The following is a 21,231-nucleotide window of genomic DNA, read 5'->3' on the forward strand; positions in this document are numbered from 1 at the left end:
GGGAGAAAGAGTTTTTCTACACACTCTATTCTCTTCTCCCACACCACATGGTCTTTTTTTACAACAGAAACAACTGACAAAAAGATCTAAAAACAGTGAAGCAGCAAACTTTGAAAAGCAGTATTTGTGTCAGTCTTAAAACTTTTGGCCAGTACTTTATACTACTGGTATACAGTATCAGTTACTCATTACTGTGAACTTTCACAGCTACCACATGTTTAAATGAAGTGTAGTTATAATTTTTGATATGCTCAACGTAGTACAATTAATATCCCCACTTTCTTGTTTTTTTGGCTTCAGTACTGCCATTGGATGACAGTCAATAATAAATCATTTACATATTATAATAAAAATTGTAATAGCCCTGTGCTCCTGTTTTTAATGCTGGTCACAATGGTGGTACTTGAACAGACACCAGTTTATTTCCAGGTGGGACTTACTCATCGTGAAAAGTTGGAGAACCAACGAACCAGGCTGCGTCTAAGAAGCGGACCTGGCAACGCGGCGCACGGAGCATGCGCACTGTGTGCGGGGTTCGGTTTGTGTTTACAGCGGAGTTCTGCTGCTGCGCTGTTATGACAACCCTCTCCGGAATAAAAACGCACTGTGGAGACAGGTACGACAGCTATGTCTTTTCCAAGAGGTGCTCCCGGCACGCCGAACGTCCCTCTGTTTAACGCGAGTAATGCAGCGGTCCCCGGAAGGCAGTGCCCCTTCTAGCATTAGCTACCTTGCTAACAACATTAGCCGGCTAACGGCTCCGTGAGCGGGGCTCGCCTGCAGGGAAGGCCGGGGTGTGCTGTTCAGTGCACGCCCGTCTGCTCACAATTATGGGACGCAACAAGAAACAAAACCCTACCAAGGTTTTGGGCCAAATGACAGCAGCGTGCCCTACGTCAAGGCAGAATTAAAACGGCGCAGCCCTGTTTCTGTCAGAATGAGTTTCGTGCTAGCTGCTCCGCGAGTGCGTGGTGCTAAATCCGCGGTGCACACCTAGAAATAATCTTAGATGCAGCCAGGATGATGGCATGGTGCGTTACAACTCGGCATTGCGTGGAGCTGAAGTGGAGCAGCAATATGGGGTCCTCAACGATGTAATCCACATGCGGCATTGCAATGATGTCATTTCTTATCATTCTAGAGTTTTGTTTTTTTAATATTAAGTTTGCCAGTACTACGCTGGTAACCATGGTTCTTGCACACACTTGTAATGTCTGGGAGGATATTGAGTTTAAAAGCGCCGCTCGGGGTAAACTTTACATTTTGTAATGTTGAACTGATTCCGTGACCTTTAAAAGAGTGAGTCCCCGTCCAGGCCTGTTGTTCCTTACATGGTAACACAGTGTACACTGATATACCACAGTATATATACCACAGTGTATCAGTATTTGACAATTGTGCCCATTAGGCTTAACGTTGACTTTGCGGAGTCAAGAAAGAGTTGTAATAAATATTTTAGCATTTTACTGCATATTTTTTTATTATTTGCTTTTTTTCCATTCGATTTTCATTGTTTTTGTCCAAGTGTGTTTCAATCAGCTGGCGTCATGACAGTCGGAATAGTGAGTTGAACAAAGGTTAAAGTAATGTTATTATCACACCCTCTTTAACAGAATCCTGTGCAAATATTTGCAGGGGGGGGAATAAAAGCGACATGAAAGGCTCCAGGGCGGGCGTGTTGTAGTCTTTAACAGTCATGTGTGGTTTTCCAGAAGGTCTCTTGTGGGTTGCATGAAATTTTGTTCAGTACGTTTATGCGGACTGGACTTGCGTACCACGACATGCCGGTGAATTAGCGACAGCCTGGAGCCACAAAAAGCCCAGGAATACTATAGTATTCAAAGTATTTCTAAGCGCTGGTTGACTGTCAGTGCTCTTTCATGTGACGTGAATATTCCCCGTACCCACCGGTGTGGTCACCGAAGGCGGCTTCTTCGGTGTTACCGACTCGGGTCGCATTGCCAGTTTCTATTCATTTGATATTCACTGCTGAGAGCTGGTAGTCAGGATGTCGTCACTCAAGAAAAGAGTCCGTTGCCCTTTCACAATTCTGTCCTCAGCTCACCTGACACACTGCAGTTTTTTCCCCCCTTTCTCAGCTTTTGACTCAGCAAGGGCTCCGCTGCACCGCCATGAAACACCTCCGCTGCAGTCATAGAACCGCAGTTGCATAGATAACCACGCTGGAGGAGACTGACACTTAATGATTAGCGAGAGGGGAAGTTAAAGGACGGCGAGAAAGAAAGAAACATATGTGCACGGTGTGAAAAGAGAGGTGACAACGCACCCAAATTTTTCGACTTTTTCGAGATGTGTTTGTGGGGCTGGCTTGTTTCTTAACCGGTTTAAGAATGATACCTTCATCAGTGTTGTTGTCGCAGGTAGATTTGCACACACACACACGCACACACACATCAACGGGGGTTGTCATGGTGATGCACAGCTGACCACAGCACAGAAGAAAGGGCCTTTTGCTCTCACAACTTCTCCCTCTGCGGCCCTCTGCAGAAAGAGACCGGGGCGGAAGCATCAGCTTGTTTTTTCCACTTGTGCTTTCAGACTCTGTCCCTGGTTGCTGAGTCCTGGGGCAGAAAGAAGAGCGACTTCGCAAGGCGTCCACTGGCAGTCTGTGCATTGTGAAGCCACGTGGAGCAGCATTGTGTGTCTGTGTGTGCATTCATGTAAAATAAACGTATGTGCTTATATGTGTTAACATATCCTGGCTGAGAGCAGTTTGGTGAAGTGCTTTTTTCTTCCTTTGAACTTGTTTCAGTATCCATATATATTTAGCATTCGTTTTTAATTTGGTGCAATATTGCACCAAATGCACTGGTTAATATTTTTGCAGCATGTAACTTGAAGCCTGCAACAGGATCTGAATCAAGGCCAGATCTTGAACAATGCACATTGTAGTTAATTTATTATACCTGCCTTCCACATTCCCACTGATTACCTACTAGCTAAACTCGAGCATGGATGACTGCTGAGCAGGTACTCTTCCCAACACAGTAGTGAGAGAAGGTGGAGGCTTGCTCCTACTAGGGCTGTCACTTGGTAACGTGTCAAGTTCCATCAGTAGAGGACTCAAGCCACTTCCTGGTTTGCGTTCTAGTGATGTTCTTTATCATCCGTCGGTCTGCCACTGTCTTTTTTTTTTTCTTGTTGCTCATCTGTCATTATATAAAATAGCTTAGTGTTGCACATGTCTCCTGCTCCTTCATTTTAACATTATGCTGAGCCACCACACTTGGAGGCAGAATGGTGTGGATCAGAGAAGGTGATCCACAGAAGGTGTTTGTAGGTGTAATGTGTTTTAATACTTTCTAAAGGGATATAAGCTGTGACTACATCACTTGCGTCCATATCATTTTATTTTGCGTTATGTAACATGCTTGTTATCTGCATGAAACCCCACCCCGATCACAGGCTCCTCTCACCAGCTATGTGGGTTTTTAACAGGAACCTGCAGTTGCGACTTGGTGGCACGAGGCTCTGCCGGTCGTGGTGGCATTAGCCTTTATGAAAAGCAGTGAAACCTTCAGTTTAAATTCTCTACAGTCATGAATGGGTTTTGTTTTATTCGTTCATTTGAACTGGCAGCACACCACCGCTTGGCATGTTTACTTTGACTTGTTTAAGGGCCATGTTCAAGGCCACTGTCCTCTTGGTAGTTTGGCTTCCTCTTTTGAATTATTATGCAGCATAATACCTTTCCAGACATTGATTATAACCAATACATCTTCCTTTTCAGCAGTACCAACACTGCGAGATCTGAAGCATGGAAGCCCTGGCTCCTTTAGCATGTCGGCTGCCTTATCTTATTGGAACAGACGACGCAATCTTGCCCAAGTTCTGACCTTGGTGGTGTTTCCTTCTGGAAAGTCCTTGGAGGCATTTGTATGTCTAGGTTGCTATCTCTTGCTCAGCCAGAAATCTTTCTGGAATCCTGCTGGCGAAGGGGGGGTCAAAAAAGCTTGGAATCAGCTTTTGAGACCAAATTGCTTCCACTTGAGCCATATTGGGATATGGCTTTATTTCTGATGTGGCCAGTCGAGATGTTGTGTTTAATATAAATTCCTGCGTGTTGACCCGTATTCTACTGTACGCTACTTAGTTTGGTCTTTAGTGTCTTGAGTGGTGCTGTTTACCTGAATCCTCTGGGGCCAGACCAGACCTGTGTATGGATTTGAGATCCAGGGTTGACCAACCCGCCTGTCTTCAGTTAGTCATCCTCTGCGCGCTCACAGAAAACCATGTAGCTCCAGTGGGTGTTGGGTGTGGGCGCCTCTGGGGCATTTTGGAAGAAGTTGGCCTCGGAGCTGAAACGTAGTGGGAGGAAATACCTAAAGATATTGGGCCGCGGTGGAGCACTTTGAACCATGATTTCTTTCCAACATATGACTTAAGTTGTAGAGAGATGTTTGTATTTGGAGTTGCAGAAGGCACTGAAGGTATAGACTTCTTCAGGTGCACCTACTTTGCAAACTATCAGTATCATCTTTGTTTACATATAATTTTGATTTTCTTATGAATCATCCTGGTTAATAATTAGATGTTTTTACGTTTTTGTAGCCTATTGGCTAATATACTTGCCTATGAAGCAGATGACCACCAATCACAGGTTCAAACCCCACAAACTACTATTGTGTCCCAGGGGGACTGTCCCTATAAAGGTGTCTCCTCTATCCCATAAATGTGACTGATAATCTACTCCCATGGCATATTCATACCATGATGGAATTTGTACAAAAAGAGCAGCACATAATAACTGGGCCGGTTTAACTCCTACCTGCTTGTATTTGCCTATACTATACAGGGTTCTTACAGTAATTAAAAACCTGGAAAAGTCATGTAATTTGAAATAAACATGGAAGTTATGGAAAAGTAATTGGAATCTTATTAGCGCGTGAATGTATAACAAAGTACATGGTTCCCATAAATTTTCTTTCTACATTTACAACTTCAATGTTTAAAACTAGCACAGATTTATAGTATCTTTGCTCGCTATATGGAGTAAACCAGGTAAAGTTATGGCACTTCCGCAGCCGCTTGTTTCCTTTTAAAAGTCACGGAAATTACAGCTGATGATCTATGCCGGAACATGATGGAGGCCATTTTGCTTGAGCTCGGGTTGCGTGAACCTAAAGGAAGAAACACTGTTGTTAAACTAAACCCTGAAAAGCTTAACTTAACAGTATTTTGGTAAATTTGACTTTGTGTTTTTTTTCCATCACTTTTGCGCTACAATTTCAGAGAACATATGGTCATGAAAATTAGAGTACTTGAAAATCACAGAAATTCTTGTGTAAAAGTGTGTAAGAACCCTGACCATTTAGAAATAACATCTGAAATTGGAACTTTCTGTGCCCGTATATTGCGTATGTTTGTGTCATAGTAATATTAGTTACATGTGCATGCACGCTTGCTTGCACTGGTGAACATTGTGTCCTGTTCATGCTCTGTTGTTCCGAGGCGAAATGGCCCGGGACCCTCCGGTTCTTCTTCCTGCTCCGCCCGGGCACCTGCCCGTGGCACTGGGATTGCCCGCTGAGCCTCGGAAGCACTCGCCTCTCGTCCCCTGCGCTCTTCCACTTCCCCTCCCTTCTTGACTCCTCTCCACTCTTCTAACCGTCAGAACCTGGCGTCTCGTTTCTGCTGCCTCCCTCCCACACCAGCCATGTTGGCCACAGAGGGTCTTCTTAATCAAAAATGCAGAACTGTCTGTGTCCCTCTGTTATTATTGTCCCACATTATTATGCCGGGCGATTTGTTTCTCATTTGGATATCGCTGTGGAGATCATTTTGCATGTGGTTTCGGTAAGGCTCACGGCTCACGGCTCGCCCATCCTCACACTGCCCAGGGCTCCTGCCGTGCCGAGGTTTCTGTTCTCCCACACGCATCGCCATGGCATCACATTACCGCCGTGCCACGCACTCCGCTCATCTGATTTAAAGTTAAAGTGAAGGACAGACATTTAGATGAAATGTCTGTCCTTCCTTTCTTTTCTCTCGCTTTCTAAGATCCGACTTTCCTCTCCTGTCTGTTTTACGGTGCCGGTATAAAAGCAAGAGGTCTGCTCTGCCACCTCCGCCTGCTGGAGGAGGCGTTTAACTGCACGATGGCTGCGTCACCACAGATTTTTAAAGAGAATTTTTTTCTTTTAAAAAAGAAATGCTTCTCATGCTTTTCGTTCCTCATTATTTTTTTCCTTTGTTGTTTTTTTCTTTCTTTCTTTTCCAGGTGATTTTGCTCATTAAACTTCATTCATGAATGCGCCTGGGTTGGTTTAGCAGGCATGGATGACAAGGCCTCGGTTGGGAAAATTAGCGTGTCGTCCGACTCTGTGTCCACGCTGAACAGTGAGGACTTTGTGCTGGTGTCCCGCCTCGGGGATGACACCCCTTCCACTAATAATGGTAGCGATGATGAAAAGACAGGACTTAAGGTAAGAGTAGAACCATTTTGTCTTAAGAAGGACACACGTGCACAGTTGTTAGGGCTATTTAAAATAATAATGTTTTGTGTGTCAGTTTGTGCCTTAGTCACCATTCTGTAGAACTAATCACTCTTTTTCCTGGGGATCTACATGTTTAAGAACTAGGGATGCTCCAATCATGGTTATTGGGGCTGATTACATATCACTGGAGTCCGGAGCCATCGATACCAATTATAGCAGTCACCGATCACAGACATTTTTGATCCATTTGAACCCAAACAAACACACACACACACACACACACACACATATATATATATATATATATAATTTATTTATTTATTTATTTTTTATGCTGGCCAACTCTTTATTTATTGTAAGGCAACTCAAACATTACATCAAAATATTAACTATTCCCTGAGTTGGTGCATAGTTATTTCAATGACCCATAACAGGATATTTCATTTTAATGAGGTTGTTATGACTGGGAGTTTATCATGACAAGAGCCCAGTGATTGACGGCTACATCATCATCCTGGACCATTTATCTCAACAGGCAATATCCCCCCAAAATACCAAACTGACACCTGGCAGTCCTGCCTCCTCCCTCCTCTGTTTACTTCAGGTTTTTATCCTCATTGTAAAAGGGCGCCCCTATGCCAGATGCATAAGCCTGCACAAAGCGGACCAGAACGCAGTCAACACGTCTGCTACCAGAACAAATGTGCAGGTGCCGAAAAAGCGCTTCTGGATGCCATTGTATGGCATCACATGCATTTAGAAAGAATATTGGCAGATAATTGATTGGGTCGTCTTTGATTAGGACACTTCGGATGAAACGGTTATTGAGCTGAGGAAAAAGCTCTTGGCTGCGGGGAATAGCCTTCAAGATGAGGTTAGGTTCTTACTAATGTAGTAGTTATTCCTACTTCTGATGTGCTGCTCTAATTGAGTTCATTTACACACACAAGGTAACTAGCAGAGCAGTGTAACTGTCCAGTGTAAGTGTCTCCCTTTATTCAATGAGTATAATTCCATGATTTTCCACACCAAAGGAGCACCTCTTTACTGAATACCAGCATAATGATAATGGATTTATGTATCTGTTTTTTTTTATTGTACACTGCTGTCTATAAACAGAAACTAAACATGGCAGCAGGGAGTAAAACGTTGGTGGTATAAGACATGTGACCATCATTTCATCTCAAACTAGTTTTATGCTGCCTTAGTAAAGCATGTTGACCAGCAAGTCAGTCGGACTGCTGGACTGTCTGTGTAGTTGTGAACCTGCACTGGCCTCACAATTCGATTCGGTTATGATTACCGATGCATCCCATAAATGTTCTACATTACCTCGCACAAAGGTTAAGGTCTCGTTCACCCGCGTGAAAAACGGTTGTCGTACAGTCGGTGCTCTCGGAAGGAACACGGCATGTGCTCACCGCACGGTTTGTGCTCAACGCGCCACGCAAAAAAAACAGCCGTGGTTATCTAAACTCCCAGTAAGACAATTTCATGTTGTAGATATCTGCAGACCTGGAGCGGCGCGGTTCACAGACCAGGCAGCCACAGTCACTACTTTCAACTTATACGGTCATTTTCGACACGCTCAGGCCAGGTCAGAATGTCACTGCTCCCACACTCATCCTCATCGCACCCATTATTTAGGCTCCTGGCTCTGTCAGTTGGTACAACCCAGTCAGCTTAGGCAGGGAGGAAGTAGATAGTCTGTCTCCAACGCACAGGCCAGCCTTAACTTTACACTCTTCCCCCTTCATCCCTTACTCTTTATCTCTTCCTCTCTCCCTTTTTAAAGACAAGACGGATGAAAAAGGCGACAATAAAGCCACCCAACAGCTTTCTTCCCTGCTCTGGCTTTGGTGTCCCCCGCTCACTTGTTTATCTTTTTGGACTTTCTCCCGGTCACTTCCATCCAGCTGCTGCTTTGTTGCTGTGGAAGACCATGCACCCCTGTCACACACATGCACCTGTCCAGTTGTGCCACGTGTCATGTATTTGTTCATCTTCCCTCTTCTTGACAAAATGGCCTCTTTTTCCACAGCCGATGTTGTTCGCCGTTGCCGCTGTGCCAGTGCAGCATGCCTGTTCATGCTCCAGCCGACTCGATAAGTGTCTTTCGACGGAAGACCTAGCTGGTGTGCACCCCCTCTGTGCTCTGAAAGAATTTCCAAACCTGTTTTAACCCTTCGTGCACAGCCATTCTGCTGTGCTTTCTGTCCTCTGCCCCCACCCCCTCATATATCACTTCAGTGTAGGAAAGGCTCTCTAAACGTGTTGTTTATTACACAGGTGATTTCTGAGGAAGGGGTCAGCTTTAAGGTCAGTCTCTCTCTCTCTCTCTCTCTCTCTTTCTTTCTCCATCTCTCTACTTTTCTCTCTACTCCTTGTCTGTGTTGTGGTTCTGTGGTGACACTGTCTGTGCTCTGTCCCTCTGTCCCTCCCACCCCAGTCAGTGGCTGCTTTCTGGTGGCATCTGCAGTCTTGTGCTGCAGCAGTTCATCTGATTGGCCAGCAGGGGGCGGTAGTGCTGTGCCTTGCCGTTGCTGTTCTGTACCCATGAGCCCATGTAGGCCCCAGATGGCAGTCAGAGCTCCGAATCCCCCGCAGTGTTGGCTGTCTGTACACTTAGTGTAGTAGCGCTTCACTTCGACCACGCCCATGTTAACAGCCTCCTTTCTGTCTCCACCGCACTAGCCCTCAACTATAGCCTTGAGGTGGGAATGGTAATCTTGTTAATGTTTATCATCAATAATATATATATATTGTTTAAATGTATAAATGCAAATGTGAAAGAGCTATGGTGCGGTGATAAAGAACATCAGCCCCAACAAAACAGAATTCTGGCCTGGGTTCTCCGGCACAATCAATCACTGCGGTTCCTTAAAGGTCACCCCCCCCCCTTCTACCCCTATTCTTTCTCTGACTGCTCCGTTCTATGGCCGGTGGTATAATGAGGACCCCCGAGCTCATGATCGTCACAGAGGGGAAAGTGAAATGCCACCGGGCCGGTGGTGAGGAGCGTTGCTTCTTAAGAAATCGGCGCGATGCTGTAGGCGCTTGGTGTTCTCCTCTGTTTTGCTGTGCAGATCAGCGTGTGGCGTGTCATGCACCCCCCCTCCCCCCCACCGTTTCTTTTCCTCTTTTCTTTTGTTTTTAACCCTGTTTGTGCCTTGTGTGTGTGTGTGTGTGTGTGTGTGGTTATCTGTGTGCCTGTGGGGGTGTATGTGCAGATCGTGGGGAACGGAAGCGAGCAGCAGTTGCAGAGGGAGCTGGAGGATGTTCTGATGGACCCGTCGGTAGCGGAGCTGGCTGGACTGGTTGAGCACGTGGCTGCGGGGGATCATGGGTACTCTGCCACATCCACACCCTCACAGCAATGCCCCGCCGCACTCATCGCCCCGCCCAAACTGGAGATGGTCCTGCCTGTCCAGTCAGCACAAGAGAGCGAGCTTAACGAACAATCCTACCGAGGTGAAGCCTCTCCTACTCGCCCCCGTTTTGTTCCCATAGACACAGAGAGCCCAGTGATTACCGCATAGAAATGGGAAAATGTTGACATTTTTGCATGAATTGTTTCACAGTTTATGGATTTATCAGAACAGAGATCATTTGAGAAAGTTATAGTGCATGTCTGATTTTAGAACACTGTTGATTTGGTGCTATTCTGAAAGGTAAAGCACGAAAAGCTTCACGTACCGTAAACGTCTCTTAATATCACTGGTTTCCTGCGAGCATGTGCTTTCGGTTGCCTGGGCCTCTGTTGGCGGTTTGATTTGTATTTTAATTAACCTAAATAAGTGGCAGCTCTCTTTAGTCCTTCTCTGCTGCACTCCAGCACAGGAACCCTTGACTTTAGCCCACGAACACGTAAACCAGCTTGTTAAAAAATGACTTGTAGTTTTTCCCTCCGTACCGTCATGCTCTCAGAGAGACGTTTGCCAGGTGCCGCTATCCTATCGCGTCCCTGTCAAAGCAATTGGACGCCATCCGGTTTGATTCTGCCCGCGTAAATGGAGCGGCCCCGTCACCCCGTCAGATCCCGTCAGATCACACCTGATGGGAATAAGAGGCCTTTTGTCTGGATCGTGGAAGTGACGGAGGGCGAGTGGGATGGATAAATAGATTCTATGGGAAGCCCTGAAAGTATTCTCCCTCCTTCTGTGTGTCTGTGTCCATCCGTGTCTCCCGTGTCCGCCCGCTCTAGATGAGGCGGAGGCAAGTCCGGTCACGCCGGTGCCGGATGAGGACAGCGTGGTGTTCAGCAAGCTGACGTATCTGGGCTGTGCGTCGGTCAACGCGCCGCGCAGTGAGGTGGAGGCCCTCCGAATGATGAGCATCCTGCGCAGCCAGTGCCAGCTGCCCCTTGACGTCACACTGTCGGTGCCCAGTGTGTCTGAGGGCACAGTCAGGTGCAGAGACATTTACAGGACATGGTGCCGTATACAAATATTTGTGTCTTCTGAGCAGCACACCAAGGATCGGTTAGCAGCATCTGTTCGGTCGTGTGCTCTGTCTTCCAGGTTGCTGGACCCTCAGTCAAGTTCAGAGATTGCCAACTACCCCATCTACAAGATCCTGTTCTGTGTGCGAGGTCACGATGGGACGCCGGAGAGTGACTGTTTCGCCTTCACAGAGAGCCACTACAATTCAGAGATCTTTCGCATCCACGTCTTCCGCTGTGAGATCCAGGAGGCGGTGAGTGATGTCGTGTACTACAGGGTGTGCCATTTATATGGATCCACCTTAATAAAATGGGAATGGTTGGTGATATTAACGGTCTGTTTGTGGCACATTAGTATATTTGAGGGGGGCAAACTTTTCAAGATGGGTGGTGACCATAGTGGCCATTTTGAAGTTGGCCATTGGATCCAACTTTTGTTTTTTCAATAGGAAGAGGGTCATGTGACACATCAAATTTATTGGTAATTTCACAAGAAAAACAATGGTGTGCTTGGTTTTAACGTAACTTTATTTACAAGTTATGTTATTTACAAGTTACGTTATTTACAAGTTTCTGACCACTTATAAAATGTGTTCAATGTCACCAACCATTCCCATTTTATCCATATAAATGGCCCACCCTGTATATCAGATGCTGTCTGTCTCCAGCTCCTTCAGACTTCAGTTAGATTGGATGCAATGTTATTTATCCATGTGACTCATTTTACAGACATGTAATAAAAACATTAATTAGTTAATTAATTAATTTGATACATGTATGGATTACATACATATGCATGTAATGATATAATGATTAATGTATATAGCTGAAATAACAATAAAGCTCAGCTTAATTAATGTTTTTTCCCCTAGAGCATTGGTCTCCAACAGTATACATGTAATGTTCTTGAGATGGTACCAGATTTGCCTTTCTACCATTCTTTACTAGGATGTGAAAGAAAGTCTGACTGACTAGTTTTATATGGCTTTTCTATGTCTCTATAAATTACTGATAGTATTTTCAGTCAAATGTTCCGTTTGTTTGACTGCTTAAACAAGCTTTTTATTTAAACAGTAGCATACTAATTTGGAATTGACAGCATGACTTGATCCAACACTTTTAGCGTGATTCAGTAGTCGTGAGCAGCATATGCATAATATTTTTAACAATTCTGTATATCACTGATCGTCACTATCCACAAGTGCTTAAATCCGTATTAGGTTTGTTGTTGCATGAGCCCACTGGCAGGGCGCACTCCACACGACACTCGACACCTTTGGCCAGTTTAGTCCCCAGTCCACCGAGTGTGCATGGGCACTGGAAAGAAACCAGAGAACTTGGAGGAAACACATACCAAAAGTGAAGTGATTGTCATTGTGAAACACTGCAGCACAGCACACGGTGACACAACGAAATGTGTCCTCAGCTTTTTAACCATCACCCTTAGTGAGCAGTGGGCACCATGACAGGCCACCTCTGCCATATGGGGATGGGAGCCCCAAAATGGGGAGACCACGCAAACCCTCGTGCAAAACACAACTAATGTAACCTCTTCAATGTAATAGAATGGCATTTTTGCACTCAGTGCTTTGGGCGGAGCATTTATCTGTGTGAGGTGACCTGATTTCTTCTCCATAGAGCCTGGCAGCCCCCTGCCCCCATCCACCACCTCCCAGCCTGACCTCCCAGACAGCCACACGCCTCTCTCCCTTTCTTGCTGCTTCTCTCCATCAGCCCCCACCCGTCCCTGCAGGGACTCTCCAGTCATAGGGTTCCCACAGAGCTGTGTCTCAGGAGGGGATGTTTTTCTGACAGGCTCTGGATTTATGCTCTTTATGGCCTGTGTGTGTGTGGCTGATTGCACTGAAACAATTGTTTGTGTCTGTGCTTTTGCCTTAAGGTTTGTGTGTCTTGTGATATTCTGTTCACGTGACTGTTTATGTGACCCCCGTGTTTTATCAGTGCAGCGTGAGGATGCTGAGGCTGACTGGAAAGGTGGTGTGAGCAAGATTGGTTCAGCCGCTGTTTGAATGCTTCTGCTTGTCTCCAGATCTGATCCAAACCAAATTAATGTTTAATGTTTTATTTTATTCTTTAGTGTGGCTATTATTAAGTTTTACCGTAACAATCAATGTTTATATATCTCCATGTTAATAATAATCACTCCAAACATGGGATTCTACCATCAAATGTGATCGTTTGTCAAGAAACATTCATGTGGAAAATTGCTCAATTTCAATTGAAATGTGTGTGTGTGTGTGTGTGTGTGGCTACAGGTGAGCAGAATACTATACAGCTTTGCTACAGCCTTCCGTCGGTCAGCCAATAAGGCTCTCCTCACAAGCCAACCCCCTCCTGTGACTCCTGACAGTGACGTCTTCACCTTTACAGTCAGTCTGGAAATCAAAGAAGACGATGGGAAAGGCACGTTCAGGTGGGTCGACTGAAACATTTTTTTAGACACACTGTGGCCAGTGGATTCTGAGAAAATTAGCCATTAATGTCTTTACTGTCCATCTTACAGAAGGGATGTGCCCTGTTTTGAGGAAATGGTAAAAATAGCCTTAGGAGAGTTCACCTCCTCCTTTCTCAGAAGTGTGGACACATGCTTCCTTTAATTTGTGACTCTTCACATCCTTATTTGACTGCCCTGCTCCACAAAGAGACCTATTCACTCCAGCCGGTCAGTCAGGAGCACATTGATTTGTGTGTGTATATGTGTGCAGGCAGGAAACATTGATACTCTTTTTCAAGATGACACCAGTTAAGTGGAGGGACGTATCTGATTCAAGGTTACTGTATTGTCATCGGCAGTCTTACACATGTACAACGTTGCGATAACGTTTCAAAAGGGTGGTCGTAGCCTAGTGGGTAACACACTCGCCTATGAACCAGAAGACCCAGGTTCAAACCCCACTTACTACCATCATGTCCCTGAGCAAGACACTTAACCCTAAACTGCTCCAGGGGGAGACTGTCCCTGTAACTACTGATTGTAAGTCGCTCTGGATAAGGGCGTCTGATAAATGCCGTAAATGTAAAATGTAAAAGGCAATACAACAATAAAAATACATATAATACAAAACAAATGCGTGGGTCCCCAGTGCCCCAGTGTATGATGTGTTGTAAAGTAATGATTTGAGACACTGAGGGCTAGATTTGTGCCAATTTCTGATTGCTGCATGGGAAGGATGGACTCCCAGTGGGCACAGTGGGCCGATGAGAACTGACTCGTAAAGTAGTGGCCTGGTCCGATGAATCCTGTGGCCATAGTGTGATTTACATCTCAGAGCTTTTAAAACCCCCCCCTTTTTTCCTCTAACAAGCCATTTCCTTGAGTTAACAAAGAGCCCAATCATGTCTTATTTTAGACATTTCCTGAGACCCTTGTTAATTTTCTGCCAGGCCTTGCCAGCGGAGGGTAGGCTGGTTGCGGGGTTGCGTCTCACTGTCTCTGTGTTGATCCAGTTTGTACTGGGTTTGTAAGTGTGTTTGGTGTAGAAGATGAAGCTTTATTGTTCGCATTTGGTCAACTTGCCATTGGCCAGTAGAACAGAATGTAACTTTGAAGTTACTGGAATAGAAGCAGATCAGATGTGGGACTGAATGAATGGCTCATTACAAGTTAATCAAGAGCTTTCATTTAATGAAGCTTGGTCCTTTATCAGTGCAGATCAGTGTAAATGAGGTAAAACGGTCCTGCTGATCAGGTTTTGCTCTGCCTAATGCATTATTAGCGTATATTAAATCTTTTTTAAGAATTTGTATCAGCATCGGTTCAGTATTTTGCACTTTTGCCTCCTGTTTTGTATTTTGCATCACAGTGCATCTTATTTTCTGCTGTTTAATCAGTATCCATGTCAGGTGTGAACCGCGGGCATATCTGTTTCCCATACTGATCTGGACAGCGTCTCCAGTTACCCCATATTCTGGGGACAGCGCTGCTTTGTAAATCACTTGCGGTGTGAGGTGCTTTCCATCTCCCACTGCTTGTTCCATTTGAGAAGTGTGTGGCTATGGAAGAGCTCTCGTCCTCATTATATCTTCTAGTCGCTTTGTGATTTGAGGATTTCCAGGTGACAACACCTGATCTTCACTCTTCTGAGATCTGGATATAGTAATGGGGTCCACACTGACAGCTGGTTTACACAGCCAGGAACCGTCTAGGCTCGTAAATGTCTCCTTTCCCCAGAATCAACAAACCATTCAATGGGCATGGAACCCATCTTGTTTCTGCTGCACTTTGTCCACTGTTACCATAATTAGACTGACAGGGACTGCCTTGATCCCTTTTTTCAGGGTACCCGCAGGGTCTTATAAACTTGAAAAAGTCTTACATTTTGTATTCATAAATGAAGGCCTTGAAAAGTTAGAATTTTGTTCACGGGTCTTAAATTTAGTTTATTACATATTTATTAATAAATTTAGTTAATTAAGTATGTTTTCCCCTTTCTGGGGGTTATTCGCGCTGCTTGACCATGCTGTCATAATCCGAGAAAACGAATAGTGGCATTTTTGCGTGTGGTCATGTTTTCAAGGTTTCACTTCAAGGATCATTTGTGGGGTAATAGAGGATAAAACATGCTGTATAAAACCAGGAAGTAAAAGGTCACAGCCAGAATGAAATAGGTCAACTTAAAGAATCTTCACAGCAATACCTTTCAAGAAAAAACGAAAATAGATTTTTCACACATGGAATGCTGAACTTGTTGTCCCGATGCTGAGCAATTTTATAGGGTTATGGGGTGTTGTGGTAAAGGGCTAAGCATAAAAGTCTGGGATGTCAATTTGAAATGTTTTTCTTAAGAAGGCACACGTGTGGAGCAGGTTTGGTGCATGTAGGTTAAACTGTCTTTCAATCGGAAGAAAAAAACACTTATGCCATGTTTGTAATTTTGGCATTAAGTCAGTGTTCAACAAATGATTTCTTGACAAAATCCTGCCTAAATTTTTGATTAACTGTGACTGAGCACGATATGGAAAACTTAAAGCTCACACTTTGACCCCTTTAAATGCAAAGAAAGGTGCAGCGTGGGTTTTAAATTTAATTTAAAGTGGTCTTAAAAAGGTCTTAAAAAGTTTAAATCAAATTCCCTGTTTTTTCTAAACAAATGATTATTTTCTTTTGATGTTAAATTGAATTAAGTATTTTAGCTCCTTCCCTGGAATGAACAAGTTATTTAACATTCATTGAGAAACCTTTTTCTTGTTTGTGTTGTGCGTCTGCAGCGCTGTGTCTAAAGACAAGGACAAGCAGAGCTTCAAGCTCCGTCCTGGCATGGACAAGAAAATTGTCATCTACGTACAGCAGACATCCAACAAAGAGCTGGCGATCGAGAGGTACTGTGTTTTTACTGGAGAGGGACGGAGGCCGCCAGCGCAGAGACGCTTCAGCAAAAAACGACCTTCAGCTATTCATAACAAGCCATAATTCAGTTATAATTGATAAACAACTGCTGTTTTTATGTACGTCTGCTTCCGAGCTTGGCCATGGAAATAAAAGATGAACGAGTGTTTTGGAGGGTGTTAATTCTTCATAGTGGATTTTTTAGTGTGGCTTTTTGGATGTCTTTCAGGTGTTTTGGTCTCTTGTTGAGCCCAGGCAAGAATGTTAAGAACAGTGATATGCACCTACTTGACCTGGTGGGTATTTCTGGATTAATTGCTAATTTCCTGTATCTGGAATTTTTTTCCCCTCCCTGCCGTGCAGAACATTCATCTTTAATCTCTTCTCTTCTCCTCTCTAGGAGTCAATGGGAAAGAGCTCAGATGGGAAGTCTTACATCATCACAGGGAGCTGGAATCCCAACACACCTCAGTTTCAGGCTGTCAATGAAGAGACACCCAAAGGTGTACACACACAAACACACTTTACTACTTTAAACAAAGGAAAAGACAAAAATTAATTGATCATCCATCTTACTTATGTTGAATAAGTATCCGTATGCGATGATGCTGGAAATTGTATTGCAGGCGGGCCAGACATTTGAAATAGCGGGATGCGTCACTCATTTGTAATAAAGTTTTCAGCAGGAAAGAGCAAATTAGAAGAAGCATTGGTAGTGAGGTTTGAATGCAAATAACTTAATTCAAATAACTTAATTCCACCACATCACTGCTCCTCCTGCATGCAGATAAGTTCATGTACATGACCACAGCGGTAGACCTGGTGATCACAGAGGTGGAGGAACCTGTGCGCTTCTTGCTGGAGACGAGGGTGAGGGTCTGTTCACCCAGCGAGAGGCTCTTCTGGCCGTTTAGCAAGCGGAGCTACACCGAGACCTTCTACCTGAAGCTCAAACCTGTAAGTGTTCACTCATGCTTTCATAATCCGACATTTGCAAATTTGGAGAAATATTTTAGGAGTCGGCCACAGACTCCAATCCAGTTTCATTTTTCACAATCACTTGCTGTACTTCTTTTTCACACGCTGCCATAGTGTCTACTTCAATAAGATGAGTGCATCTGAAAATAGTTTTGTTACTTTTATATTACTTTTTTTATCGATTGTTAGGAGATTTTTAATAGTTTTTTCTGGATCTGGTAACACACATACAGTTTGAATTTCAAGTCAATATGTGTTGAATATAAAGTATTAATATCAAGTGCATTGTGTTGTCCTTTCTGTCTGACAAGTAAATGTAGTTTAAATCATAAAATTAAAATACTTGGCAACAGAGTGGTTCTCTCAGTTGAAAGCTTACTCTGTTCCGCCGGCAGCAGACGGAGAGGAAGGAGCGGAAGAGCGCAACCGACACACTGTACGAGGTGGTGAGCCTGGAGAGCGAGTCGGACAGGGACAGGAGGAAGACCACAGCCAGCCCCAACATTCTGTCCTCTGCGTCCCACGGCTCCATGGTGCCCTCTCCACCTGAGGATGACGAGGAGGAAGGTGAGCAGGCTGCTTGTGTGTCCATTAAAGGTCCCCTGACATGAAAATTTCATTTTGTGATATTTTTTAACATTAACACGAGTTCCCCCAGTCTGTCTATGGTCCTGCAGTGGCTAGAAATGGTGATAGGTGTAAAGAGTTCTTTTGCCGTTCTGCTTCACTGTACAGAGAGCGGCAGCTCAGATGGTTGGATCTGGAATTTGTCCCCTTATGACATCATAGGGGGGGAAGGTAACTTCACCTTTTCTCATGCTTTGCCCGCCCAGAGAATTTCACACCCCTCCCCTAAAATATTATCTCCACCGACCGCCATGGCTTCCAAAGGAGCGAAGTGTTGCAGTTAATGTAAAAATGAGCATGAATGTATTTTTTCTAATTTCATCACGCAAGCTTCTGAAGAACCAGTGGGCTGATTTCATTTTTACTGGGAAAAACGGCGACACAATTTCCTGTCTGCACCATTAAATGGTGGTTGTTGAATAAGTGTTGATGACATCATTTCTACGAATGGCCCCTCAACTCCTATAGGCCGCTCTCCTCCTAATCAAGCCTCTCTTCTCCTCATTTGCATTTACATTTACATTTATGGCATTTACCAGACGCCCTTATCCAGAGCGACTTACAATCAGTAGTTACAGGGACAGTCCCCCCCTGGAGACACTCAGGGTTAAGTGTCTTGCTCAGGGACACAATGGTAGCAAGTGGGGTTTGAACCTGGGTCTTCTGGTTCATAGGCGAGTGTGTTTCCCACTAGGCTACTACCACCCAATACCGTCATTTAAAGCTACAGACACCGAAACGGCGTGTCCTGCGGAAATCACATTGTGTGACTGCACAAAAGTGGCTTGTTCCTGCAACGCTGCACTGAATTTTGGAAAGATTCTTCAGATATAGTATTAGGCGACCACTAAGACCTAAGAAAATGTTTGTCAGGGGACCTTAAAAAGCTTGCTGTGGTCTTCTTTGTCGAGCCATTTAACATTTTTGCTTGTGTTACTTGCCAGATAATGACGAGCCCCTGCTGAGCGGTTCGGGCGATGTGAGTAAAGAGTGTGCGGAGAAGATTCTGGAAACTTGGGGAGAGCTGCTGTCCAAGTGGTGAGTGAGACGTTGTGTGGGCAACGCTCAGGAAGGCCATGCCCGGAAGTCATCAGCTGGTCTTAAAAGAGAGCCAGAGGAACTCACGCCAGCCTTCTCGAGGATTATTCATGATTACTGAAATGTGCAGACCAATGCGGAGCCTCGTGATGCCAAGCGCCTTGATGACAGTGGAAACAGCAGTTGATGAATTAGTGACCTACTCAAACTCTCTCGCGTTTAGAATGCTCAGCCAGTAGATCTCCCTTTTGTCTCAGATTTCCCCCCTTAGGGCTTTTTACTGTGGGGCAGAGAGAATAGAGTTGATTTTCTTAACATGTGAGATTGGCTGAAAACACTGAACAGGGCATGTGGGACTCAGCTGATTGGTCAGCAAAGGTTGCGTTCAGTGTCCTGGGGGTTCTTTCATCTTTTATTTTCAATTTCTCCAGAAGCAGGATGGGAAGATTTGATAAAATGCATCTTGTCCCCAACATGCATGCACACACACACACACACACACACACACACACACACACACACACACACACACACACACACACACACACACACACACACACACACACACAGAGTTCATTTTAGAAACCATCCCGAAAGAGGTAGATATGTGAATGTGTGGGAGAAGGGTTTGCAGATAGTGGGCCTTATTAAGATTATTTCCTGCTCCCATTACTCTCATTGTTCTTAATCAAAACCTCGGGATGAATTCAATTAAAAAGCCGAGGAATTTAATTAGAGACTGTCACAGGCCACTCTTTCTACCCTGCTATCAGGAGTGTGTACATTTGTGCACGTGTGTATTTCTGGTTGCTCGTCTGTGTGTGTGTGTGTGTTTACTGTTTTAAGAGAGTAGTGGTGGCCACATCTGGTTTCCTCCTGCACTTACTCCACCACTGCTTCTTTGTTTCTTTCGAGACATGTTCTCTCCATCGCTGAACGGAGAACAGATGCGCAATGTCAGGGTCTTTACTGTTGGGTTTTTTTAAATTAGCTGTTTGAGCTCTAAAGTGTAGTTTTGCTTCGTTGGGTTCATGTAAATGCAAAATGTCAATTTGAAAAATATTGCATCCGCATTAATGATGGGATTTGTGTAGATTCTGCTATATTCCTGTATGAATGGTTATGAAATGCAGGTTAATGCTCCGGAAACGATGGTGAATTGACTCAAAACTTGTAGGCGGATTTGTAATTTATAGCTGCTGATCAAATCCACACCGAGCGCAGATAGTTCTGTATTTTCACATGAAAAGAACACATGTGATCAAACCAGGTTAAGTGAAAAACTAACATGAAAAGGAATGCTAATGGAATCAAGTGTGAGTTGTGAAACACTGCAGCACAGCACAAGGTGACACATTGAAATGTGTTCTCTGCTTTCAACCATCACCCTTGGTGAGCAGTGGGCGGCCATGACAGGCGCCCAGGGAGCAGTGTGTGGAGATGGTGCTTTGGTCAGTGGCACCTCAGGAGCACCTTCACGAGTCGGGATTCGAACCAGAAACCTCCTGATTACGGATCAGCTTCCTTACCCGCTAGGCCACTCACTTCCCCTAATGTTTCTTCATAAAGCAAGGTCACAAAATGTCAGAGTTAGCCGAGGCCAGTTGTTTTCAGATTAGATACAGAGACTATGCAGAGATGTCTTTTAATGGCTAATTCCATTTCAAATTGGAAAAAAAATCTAACTGATTAGGCCTTGTTGTTAAATGGTTCTGCAAAACCGTCCCTTAAAAGTTGGAGCTCATCTAAGTTGAACCAGCACGTGGAATCTGTAGGATTTTTTTTATTTATGTCCTTGTTGTGTTTTTGTGTCACCGTTGCAAGTGTTCGTCTGTATTTCAGCAGTCCAGGTACATGTGGGCGGGCGGTTTGGCTGCGTTTCTCTCTCTCCCACTCACTCAATGCAGCCCTTGTTGTGGTTGTTTCCTGGAGGATGAAGGCCAGAGGAGAGCACCCCTCTCTTGAACCCGGTGCATCTGGAGGGCTCATTTGAATTCATGCCTTAGACGTTCATAAACTAGAAAACATCTCCTAAAACACGATGGATGTCGTTTACCTAACGTTTTAATGGAAAAGGCGCTTCCTACCGGTTCTCCTCCTACTTGCCCTTGCCCTGTCGTCTGTTTGCGTGTCCTCTCTCATGTCAGTGTGATTGAGTTAGCAGGTGGGATTAGTCCCCATCCCGATGCGGACATGCTGCTGTTAAAAGCGGGCTGCTCTGCCTGCGGCCGTTAGATTTGAGTGCTAGAGCCAGGACTGCGTGCATTCTGGGCCTGTAGAGCCCTGCAGTGTTCGTGGACAGGCGCCATTAATATCAGGGCTCTTTCCTTTTAAAAGGCTTC

At 44.7% G+C, this 21,231-nt stretch overlaps 1 protein-coding gene across 4 annotated transcripts in view; it reads left to right on the forward strand.

The window, feature by feature from the left end:
• Positions 1 to 524: 524 nt before the first annotated feature.
• rabgap1 (RAB GTPase activating protein 1) overlaps positions 525 to 21,231 on the forward strand; it is a 55,558-nt gene continuing 34,851 nt past the window's right edge. Inside the window, exons 1-13 of one of the 4 annotated variants that reach the window (XM_028970949.1) lie at positions 525 to 616; positions 6,242 to 6,446; positions 8,748 to 8,777; positions 9,689 to 9,929; positions 10,663 to 10,867; positions 10,979 to 11,153; positions 13,176 to 13,333; positions 16,129 to 16,239; positions 16,476 to 16,542; positions 16,647 to 16,749; positions 17,034 to 17,203; positions 17,620 to 17,791; positions 18,796 to 18,889. In XM_028970949.1, the coding sequence (XP_028826782.1) occupies positions 6,297 to 6,446; positions 8,748 to 8,777; positions 9,689 to 9,929; positions 10,663 to 10,867; positions 10,979 to 11,153; positions 13,176 to 13,333; positions 16,129 to 16,239; positions 16,476 to 16,542; positions 16,647 to 16,749; positions 17,034 to 17,203; positions 17,620 to 17,791; positions 18,796 to 18,889 (1,676 nt within the window). In that variant the 5' untranslated portion in view covers positions 525 to 616; positions 6,242 to 6,296. The remainder of the gene's footprint in view (positions 617 to 6,241; positions 6,447 to 8,747; positions 8,778 to 9,688; positions 9,930 to 10,662; positions 10,868 to 10,978; positions 11,154 to 13,175; positions 13,334 to 16,128; positions 16,240 to 16,475; positions 16,543 to 16,646; positions 16,750 to 17,033; positions 17,204 to 17,619; positions 17,792 to 18,795; positions 18,890 to 21,231) is intronic. The other 3 variants (XM_028970950.1, XM_028970951.1, XM_028970952.1) reach the window with 3 other exon arrangements.

Source organism: Denticeps clupeoides, chromosome 3 (genome assembly GCF_900700375.1).
Source record: "Denticeps clupeoides chromosome 3, fDenClu1.1, whole genome shotgun sequence".
NCBI lineage: Eukaryota > Metazoa > Chordata > Actinopteri > Clupeiformes > Denticipitidae > Denticeps > Denticeps clupeoides.